Below are 11008 nucleotides of genomic sequence, written 5' to 3' on the forward strand. Positions count from 1 at the left end.
TCTATTCTCAGTAGTTTCCCAAGGTACAACGATCGGATATTGAATAATTGCACTAAGATTCGACCCACAACAAACTAGAACAAACGAACGACGACTTGCACATGTGTTTTGAACTTTAACTTATTCCGAATGAATTTTTGATAACATAAATCATTTTATTTTATTTGTACTTGATCAAAAGTTCAAAATCAATTTTGCATTATTTTTCTTTTGTTCGCTTTACTATGTAAAGCATAGCGAAAAAAAGGCTCATAGTTGAAAATTATTCCTTTCCATTTATCGTGGGTCGTAATTCTGTAGACTGTCACATAACAAAAATAAATTAATCACATAACAAAAATACTAGCCAGCAGATAGAAGTACTTTGGTTACATATAGTAAGAGGGAAGCCAAGAAAACTTGATATTAATAAGCATGTCGAATAATAATTAATAAACACAGTACTATGGTTCTGTAATTGTAATAAAAAAAAAAACTAATATAAGTGCATGTAATCTGGATCGTAAACCGGAGAATCGCACGACGGACAAACGTGGTTGTGCTCGAGCCACGTAACAATACAATGCGAATGAAAAGTCCGTCCGCAACACGGTAGGCTTGTTACTTGAACCCCAAACCACGGACGCTTCGAACACATCGGGCACACAAAATCCTCGTCATCACTAACGACAACGTCAACAACTCTCGTTCTCGGCAGAACATCCCTAAGAAAAACACAAAGCTTTGCAGATCTATTTTGATCGAGTCTAAAACACGCGAGTTGATACAGAAACACCGGGACCATGTGTTTTGACCGAATCGCCCTCGCCCTCGCTTCCCCAATCGTCTCTCCCTCTTGTTGGACGGTGCAAACGTCGATCCCAATAACCACAGGGAACACGAGATCACGATTCGCTGACGTGGCGGCCGCGGCGGTTTGTCTTGCGAAAGCGACGGCGCCCCGTTCTAGCGCGCTGGTTTCGTCGAAAGTCATCCAGTAGTCTTCGAGCCTGTAACAAATAAAAAAGTGCAGGGGCAACGGAGCGCCGTTGTCGTCGGAGAAGCATACGCCGAATTCCTCCGAGTCGAGAATTTCGTCTTCATCTTCGGAACGTATCTTCTTTAGGATGAAATTAGTTCGGATTTCGAAGATGAAATTGTTGTGACCATGGGTTAATCTGTAACCATGATCCTTTGAAATTAAACTATAGTCTAACCACAAGTTGTAATTATATTCGAACCCCACTCTGCTCGTACAATCAGCCATCAATGTGTGTATATATAAAAATTAATATATACCTAGCTAGGCACAAACAAACACAAAAAAATAAATAAATATGATAAATTAGAAGATGTACCTTAGAAAAAAGAATTGAATTTTGTCGATGGGAGAAAAAGTGAGATGAGTAAATATGTATATATAGACGGCAGATGAAAAAACCTACTTGGACTAGGAAAACATAATTGTATTAGGAGAGCACCTACCTTACTTTGGTAATTATTTTCTTAAAAATAAGTCCTTAAATATTTTTTGACCTTTTAGAAGTTCAAACCTAAACCAAAAAAAAAAAAAAAAAAAAAAAGAAAAAAGAAAAACCGACTCGTATATGCTTCTGATTTTCCTTTTTCGGTTTTATTCTTCTTTTTTTTTTCTTTTTGGACTTGTTTATATAACACCTTCGCGGTGTTCCCAAAATTATTTTTAGGATTTTTTTTGTGATAAAATCAGAAAATAAAAAAAGAAAAATAAACAATTTTAGAGCTTTTTGTGCATTAATTTGAATTTTCAGTGGAGTAATTAATAAAAAAATTTGGGTTTTTTTTTGCATAGTTTCAATTTTGGGTCAACTAATTAATATAAAATGGGTTTTTTTTTTTGCATTAATTTGAGTTTTTAGTGGATTAATTAATGAAAATTAGGGATTTGTTTGCATTAATCTAAATTTTGGGTGGGTAACTAATACAAATTGAGTGGTCTAAATTATATATAGTATAATATAGGTGGGAAATTATCAATTGATGATGGGCTTGAGTCCAGCCTTACCCAAGGGTAGACATGACCACCGGTTCGGTTAGAACTGGAATTGGAACCGAACCGGCGTTAATGATTTTTGAACAAAACTAGTTTGACAAGAATTGGAACCGGAACCGGAACCTAGAAAATCGGTTATGTTTGTTTAATTTGAACTATTTAAGAAAATCGGTTATTTAAGAAAAATATTTCCAACGTTCAAATTAAACAAAAATAATTTTTTGAAGTATTTAAAAAAAACTATAAATATGTTTTTAAAAAAATAAATAAGTTTTGAAGTATTCTTTTCACTGTTTTTTTGGTAACAAATTAACTATTCGTTAAAGTTTTTTTAAGTATTGTTTTAAAGTCAAATATTAAAAAATGAAAAATAAAAAAGATAAAAAAAATATTACTAAGAATCGGCCGATTTTACCGATTAGAATCGGGAACCAAATGGGAACCGAACCGTAAAAAACCTGAAATATTCGGTTCGGTTTCGATTCCTCCAAAATTGGAATCGGAACCGAACTGAACCGTAGCCATATCTACCCAAGGGTGGACTCGCGGCTATGTATAATTCAAGTTATAAGTTCTATTTTTGTATAATTTCATATTAAATTTTGTGTCAAAAATACTCTTAAAAACTTATGAAAAATAACATATGTAAATAGAAAATCTAACCTCAAAAAAAAAAAAAAAAAAAAAAAAAATAGAAAATCATCCTAAATCGACTAAATTGAAAATCTCTCAGATCTCTCAATCTCCGAAAATAATAAAAACCTCCCCTTTAAGTACAATTTCATGAAGTTGATTATGCAAATCTTTGTTTTTGAAAATATGGATGACAACAGGTCGGTTGTGGGCCGGGTTTGTCTAAGCCCGATACCTGATCTCGAAAAATATATAAAATCCAAACCCGCTCCAATCCGGTTCAACTTAGACCCAGACCCGTCCCAAACACATACTCGAATTAAACGGTTCTGACCCACCAGACCCGCTAGACCCGTTAACATAAATAAAAAATTTATTATTTTTGAACTTTCATAATATTTTGCTTCTATATTTTAACAGAATAATCTAAAAATTAAAATACAATATTATAAAATACTTCTACAAGTGATATAAAGTGAATAATAAAATTATATAATGAATTATATTTAACTTCTACGATAAGTAAAATTCAAAAGGCAAGACGGCTAGTGGTGGTGTACAAGTGATAGATTTTACTTACGAGAAATGAGATTCAAAAATATGAAATTGTGAAAAATGGGTAAAAAAGAATAGACACAATGAAAATTGAAAGTTTTATATAAGAAATCATAAATTAATTTGGATATATAGATTAATTATAAAATATGATATATTTATACGAGTCGGTTCCAATAAGACCCCGTAACCCGACCCAGAACTATCCGGTTCTAGAAACTGAAACCCATTACCCAACCAAAAACCATTTAACTTGCCCAGACCCGCCCCAAACGGACCGGTTCCGGGTCTAAGACCCGAACATACAATGTTCACAGTTGTGTCCCCCTCACATTTTAATATGCTCAAATTTTATCTTTTAATCCAATTTAACCTCAATTTGACCCCAAATGTCACCAACTATTCAATTTTGACCCCTAATCCAATTTTGATTACAATGTCGACTGCACCGCCGTTGACCTACGGTCTCCGGCGTTGTTTTTTTCTTTTTTCTTTTCAGCCGCTGACCGGCGGTCCACGTTGGTGTCCGGTGATATTGACTTTTTTTTTTTTTTTTGAAAAAAAAAATCGTGAATATTATTTTGCCCGTTTAAATAGTTATATTACCGTGGTTTGACAATTATATTAACTATATTACTGTTTAACATGGTAATATTGCTATATTACTTTCTACTACAATAATATTAACACAAAAAACATCACTATTATTGTGTAATAAAGTAATATTAATACATTGATCGTTCAACAAAGGCAAACTCAACAAAAAGGCAAAATTAATTAATATTGATGTGGTTGACAGTAATATTACTGTCGACCATAATAATATTACTCTAACGATAGTAATATTACCGTCAACCACAATAATATTATTTTGTTTACAGTAATATTATAATAGTAGACATTAATGTTATTACGTTAATCGGTCACAAATCACTACAAAAAAAGACACTTTAAATAACAAAACAATGGTAACAAAATAAAAAAGCCAAAAGGAAATAAATATTGATGTGGTTGATAATATTATTATTGTGTTTACACGAATTTTACCGTCAACAACAATATAATTACGTGTCTGCTCAAGCTCCCCACCACGTGTTCTAATGGTGGGTCTTACACACACACACACACAAATATACGGTCTGTAATGGAAATGCAAATGTATTTCATTTTTGGCTTGAATTGAATTCCGACTTCCCTTTTGTTTGTTGATTTGTAATGGATTATTTGATGGTGGGGGAAACTTTTCGTGGTTGTAGGTGTGTGGTGGAGAAGAAAAAATTGGTTTTCGGTTGATTTGGGAAGATTGCCTTTTAGAAATATTGGGGATTGAATTGAAAATTTTGAGAACTTCATTTTGGTCCTGATTAAAATTATGGGGTGAATTTATAATTTTTAATTTTTTAATTTAAAGGGTATTTGAGTCTTTTTCACATCAAAAAATACACAACCATTCGCACATTTCGCGCGTGCTACACACGTTCGGCTAGCAGGGGCATTATTGCCTTTGACTAATTTCCATAAGGGGTATTTGCTAATTTAGTTAACACAAGGGGTTTTTCAACAATTCAAGATTACACAAGGGTTGTTTTTGCAAAAAAACCATCTAAATGTATTCGAATAACTATTCGGAATCCAATTATAAAAATCAAGAAGGAGATCTTCCAAATTTTAAATGTACAATGATTAATGACCCCAAAAGTAGGTCAAATTTCATAAAGTTACAGTATACCAATTACCAATATCTATGGATTAATTCCCACTTCTCTTACCACTTAATCCAAAAAAAATAAATTAAAAAAATGAAATAAAATAAAAAATCCCAAATTGTTCAAAGCATAATTACTAGACTGACCCCCCTTACATAATACAGCAATTTACTGCAATTCTACTTACACAATTAAAGAGAAAGGTGTCACAATTTGTACCCAAATGGCACATAAAGCCAAAGCAAATGTCAAGTAAGGCTTTATGTTGTTCACTTCCCCTCCTTCAACAACTCTTGCGCTGGCGCAGTTTTTCGATTTCACGACACTTAGCATATTTCTTGAAAACGACACCAACTTTTCGGACAAACTTCCGTTATAGTTGCTCGACGATTTTGGTAATGACGGAAATTGACGCACCATCACCGTAGGGTTCATAAGAACTTGCACTGTCCTCGAAGGCACGACTTTGTGATAGAACGTGTTGGGAGTTTGCCGGGTCGAGACGAGCAGTTTGCCTTCGTACAAATCAAAGTTTGGAGTGCTCGAGAAATCGTCCAGGTCTCCGTCTTCCAAGAAGTTGTTATTGTCGCTTCCATTATTAATATTGTCACCGTCGTTGTTATTTAAATGCCCGATTGAGATATTGTCGTCGTTCGCCTCGTCGTCGATGGTGTTTGTGAATGGATTGAAGTTGTGGTTACTAGTTTCTCCTGTTAATCAAATAAATGTTATGTTAATTGAATTGATATATAATGGTGAATGATATATATACATATATACATGCATGCATGGGAAATGGGATTAATTAATAAGGTGACAATGCAAATAATTAACCTTGAAAATCATGATATTCTCTTTGCATGCTGGAAAAGTTCTCTATTGGAACTGTCTTATATTCATCTGAAAAGGCCTGTCAAAGTCAAAGTTAAGACAATTAGTTACATACAGAGAGAGAGAGAGAGAGATAGACATACAGAGAGAGAGAGAGAGAGATAGAGAGAGAGAGAGAGAGACACACACAGAGAGGGGGGAGAGAGAGGGGGAGATCTAGAGAGAGAGGGGAGAGAGGGAGGGGGAGAGAAAGACGGGGAGAGAGGAGAGAGAGAGAGAGAGGGGGAGAGAGAGAGAGAGAGAGAGAGAGAGAGAGAGAGAGAGAGAGAGAGAGAGAGAGAGAGAGAGAGAGAGAGAGAGAGAGAGAGAGAGAGAGAGAGAGAGAGAGAGAGAGAGAGAGAGAGAGAGAGAGAGAGAGAGAGAGAGAGAGAGAGAGAGAGAGAGAGAGAGAGAGAGAGAGAGAGAGAGAGAGAGAGAGAGAGAGAGAGAGAGAGAGAGAGAGAGAGAGATTTTACCTTTTCAAGTTCCTCGTTAGACATTCCAACCCATCTCAAGTTCTCAACCATTCTCTCTGATTGGAATAAATGATCACTATTATGAATATCTCCAATTTCAATGGATGTGTGAATATTATTGTCTATATATTTGAAGGGACTCATTTGATCAGGCTGTTGTTGGTTACTACTCTGGAGAAAAAACGAGAAATCGTCGACCGGAGCGTACAGCGGGTCCCGCTGGTTATTTTGAAGATCTTGAGCAACTGAAAGAATTTCTTGCACAATATCATGAGGTTGATTCTCATGGAAATTATTAGGGCTTGAATATGACGTCATCATCCCTGGATTGTAATTAGGGAAATGAGGCTGTATGTTATAATCCTGGACCTCCAATGCAGGCAATGAAAACCTATTCTGTAACCTTGAACATTCTAATGCTATGTCAACCTGGAAAAATACAATTTAAATATTAACAACAGTGTTTTTTTTAAATAATATGTATTAGCAACAATTTTTAAATAAAATATATATACTAAAAATATTAACAACAATTTTTTTTTGGATAAAGTATTTAACAATAATTAAAAAAATCAAAAACTTAAAACTAAGAATGTAAATATCAATATAAACATATAGTACGTTATTTTCGCATGCCACATGTATGTATGTGTGTATGTAGTTTCATGAGATTAAATGTAAAATAAATAAATAAAGAAACATAATAAAAATGAAATTACCTTAGATGGTGGAAATGGTGTGGGTGCACAATTGGAGTATGGATTGAAAGCCTCGTCTGATAAGTAGTGTGCCCAACTCGCGTCGTTTGATGAAGAAGAACCAGTTATGTTAATTGGAGTCGATAATGAAGTCAACGGCAATTGATAGTCAACGCTCGAACTTGATGAATTTACATAATGATCTCCAACTTTCGGGATATTCAAACTCTTCTTGAATACTCGGCAAAGCGCATAAGCATCCTGATTTAATTTTAAAAATTATATAAAATGATCAAAATGTAAGCGATGGGAAATTGGCCGACGGACTTTTTAACCAAAACAAAAGGAATGTTCGTATACAAAAAGATTTCACTTAGTGAAGATAATTTTTTCGGTTGCATTACCTTTACATCGATCATGCATTGATATACGCTACGATAAAATACCCGTACTTATATGGTTTAATTTTATTTTATATGAAATTAATCGGGTTTAACAAATAAAAGATTTTGTATTTTTATGCATAAATACAAAGTAATGTTCATGCATGTAGTTTTTAGGGGAAGGTGAGTCATTTTAATTAAGAAATATAACCTTAATTTAGTATATGTCCAAAAATTAAAGCAAGAAAGTAAGAACATTAATAAAATTTGAAATACGAATAAAAACACAAGTTTTACGATAATACGAGCAAGTAAAGTTAGCGTAATTAAGGGAAGTTAAACCTGCAAGCCGGTAGGAATTTCACATTCCCTTTCGTCTAATCGGTATTCGTGCATAACCCAATCGGTACGAGATCCATGAGGAGCTCTCCCTCGGTAATAAACTAGGGTTTTCTTCATACCCACTGCCCTTGCCTGTGAATTTACCTTTCTGTCCTTGCCTGTCGCCTTCCAGTATCCGGCTTTTGTTGCCCGATTTGTCCTCGACCCGTTCGGATATTTACGGTCACGAGGGCTAAAAAAATACCATTCAAGATCTTTGCTTGGTAATAAAGACTTTCCTGCAAAATAATAATAGGTAACATATGTAGAAATAAATTAAAAAGAGTACGTTGCATGGGAATCTTACTCTTATAAAGTTAAAATAGCATTTATATTTGGTAATACTAATTGTGATGAAATTAGTCTATATTTGACTAAAGTAGCTATATTTGTTGGATTATGCTCAATAAGTACTCATGTGTTTTCTTAATTAATTATATTTCAGTTGCTTTATGTAATAAGACTGATAATTTTGGATGATTGCATATATCTTTGTGAAAGATATTACTTGAAAGGCAAATTACAGCAACCCCTAAAGTATGTTCATATTACGAAAAAACACTTATGTTTTGGATAATTACAACTACCCACCAACTATGTATTATTTTACACGTCCAGCATTACAGTGTCAAACTTACTATTTAACGAGGGATCTTTTTGTAAGACAATATTTCGTTGAGAGTGTAATTATCGAAATAGGATGGGTATTTTCGTAATTTGAGCTTATTTCAGGAGGTGGCCGTAATTTACCCTACTTGAAAAGATGTAAGAACCATCCAGAAATTTCCTTTTTCATTCAAGTATTGAAAGCATATATATATATATTAATCAGAAATGTAGAGTTCAAAGATTTATTTTATTTTTTTAATTTTTTTAATTCTTTTTGGGTTTCATCATAAAAAGGGGTTGAAGAATTGGAATTGTAAGACTGAGGTTTCCTTCTCAATTATACCTTCCTTGGTTTTCACTTTATTCAGTTCCAATCTTTATTTTCACATTATTCTTTGATTTAATGATATTCCAAGTATATATAACATAATGTTATTATGAATTAAGAACATGCATGATAAATTATATATCTACAAAAGTATATATATATAATAATCATTAAATTAAATGAAAATAAAAGGGTGGATGCATGGTTATGTAGATACCTGGAAGGTCCCATGGCTCACATTTGTAGAGATCAACTTCAGGAATAATTTCGAGATCGATTTTACGGCCGTTGATCTTTCTGTTGAGGTAATAAGCAACGAGTTCTTCGTCGGTGGGGTGGAATCGAAAACCAGGAGGCAATGAAACCGGCGCCATATATATATATATCCAAATTAATTACTCTCCCTACCCTTTGAAACGAAAACCCTGACGGAAAAATATGTATTGTATATATATATGTATGTACTAGCTTGGCCTCTAGTCCAAAAAAATTAGAGACCAAGCCTGAAGAATCAAGAACTATACAGCTGCATGTAAAAAAAACAAAAACACAATTAGTTGCACAAAACTTATCTCTTGCAAGATTTAAAGAGAGAGAGAGAGAGAGAGAGAGACCTTAATTGATTGAATGGACAAAAAAGGGAAAAGGGAGGGAGGGAGGTTTGAGAAGTTGGGGGGTGGAAGGGGGGTTTTGATATAAGAGAACAAAAAGAGAAATATAAAATTAAAATAATGAAAAAGTAAATGAGGGGAGGTGCCACCCTATACCACCAACATTTGCTTTTTCTTTTACAAAAAAAAAAATACTATTTCTTTACTAGTCTTTCTTCTCAAGCTCCCTCTCTCTCTCTCTCTCTCTCTCTCTCTCTCTCTCTCTCTCTCACACACACACATATGTACAGCCAATATTTATATCCATTTATTCCGTTAATTAAAAAAATGGTGTCCACATATATATATTTATTCTATATGGGCCCTCAAATGTTAATTAGAAAATAACTTTTTTATACATATTTCACACTATATATATATATATATATATATATATATATATATATATATATATATTGTCCTTAATTAATTAATTAATCATAGTGGTTGAAAGTTAATGATGATTGCGTCGATCATTATATCAACTAAAAAGGGGGTTTTCACTTCTAATTAAAAGAAACAAAAACATATATATGTATGCAATTAATAATGCATGCATGCAAAAAAAAAATAAAAAAAATTGACAAACATATTAATTAGAAGATAGATATAGATATAGGAAATGTGTGTGTATAGTATGAATGAAATGATCCGATGCTTGGGGATTGTCCTTTCTTGGAATAAGAGATTGCCTGTTGTCCACGTGGTGGCGTGTCATTTGATACATTACCTAACTCAACTGTTTTCGTTTAAGGATCTTTTATTTTAATTTGCTCCCAACACAAAAAAACATTAAAAAATAGAGACAACTTATTACACAAACGAATTCTATTCATCATCATTTGCAGCCTTTCACAATTAACATATGAATGTTCCATTCACATGCCCTAATCCTATAATCATACAATAAAATGAAAAAAAAAAATATATCAGTATTATATAAACGAATTGAGTCGAGCTAAATGTTTGATTGTCTGAATGCATGATTGCATGTCAAGCCTGTTTGAACTTTTATCGGGTTTTTAAATTGTGTTTGAGCTTAGTTTGAGTACCAAACGAGCTTTAAATCTATTCGAACGCACTTGAGCTCGAGTAAATTTTTTTTTTTGTACTTATTTTTGTCATTTTTTTCTAATTGTGCTCAACCTCGAGCGATTTTCATGGTTTATGAACCGAGATTAATATAAATTCAAACTTGGTTATTTATGTGAACCGAGCTCGAACGAGCTTTTAACAATTGATCTTGAATAGCTGATCAAATAATTTTATTTGATTTAAAATTGGAAAAAAAAAAAAGATATGTTTTTAAAACAATACAACTTTTAATTTATGATGCGATGTGTATTTTTTTCCTTCGTAATATAATGTTCCTTGTGGTTGCAGGTTGTACTTAATTAATATGGGACAGAGGAAGTAGTTAGTTACGTACTTAGTTTTCCTCAATCAATCGGGTTAACACTTTGTATCTTGATTTATATTAATTCACAAATGATCCCACGTACTAAATATAAATTGTAGAATTAAATATTTATAAATTAATATAGTTGGGACTAGCAAAATTCTATTAATTCTACTGAAATATTACACTATTGAATAAAAATGTAACATGTTATCACAAAGTTGAAAATGAAAATATTATTATTAAAAAAATATTATTAAGTTATTGAGGTTCTATGTATTTTCATTATTAAGTATTAACATGTCGATA

The 11008-nt window shown here is 32.9% G+C and overlaps 1 protein-coding gene across 1 annotated transcript; it reads right to left on the bottom strand.

The window, feature by feature from the left end:
• Positions 1 to 4807: 4807 nt before the first annotated feature.
• Positions 4808 to 9382, bottom strand: LOC105956281 (NAC domain-containing protein 54). Its single transcript, XM_012980125.2, has 6 exons — positions 8868 to 9382; positions 7675 to 7952; positions 6971 to 7210; positions 6252 to 6680; positions 5740 to 5815; positions 4808 to 5615 (listed from the first exon to the last, which is right to left on the bottom strand). The coding sequence occupies exons 1-6, from the start codon at positions 9022 to 9024 to the stop codon at positions 5089 to 5091; spliced, it is 1707 nt and encodes a 568-aa protein (XP_012835579.1). The 5' UTR covers positions 9025 to 9382; the 3' UTR covers positions 4808 to 5088.
• Positions 9383 to 11008: the final 1626 nt, after the last annotated feature.

Source organism: Erythranthe guttata, chromosome 11, assembly GCF_056151865.1.
Source record: "Erythranthe guttata isolate IM_541 chromosome 11, IM_541, whole genome shotgun sequence".
Taxonomy (NCBI): Eukaryota; Viridiplantae; Streptophyta; class Magnoliopsida; order Lamiales; family Phrymaceae; genus Erythranthe; species Erythranthe guttata.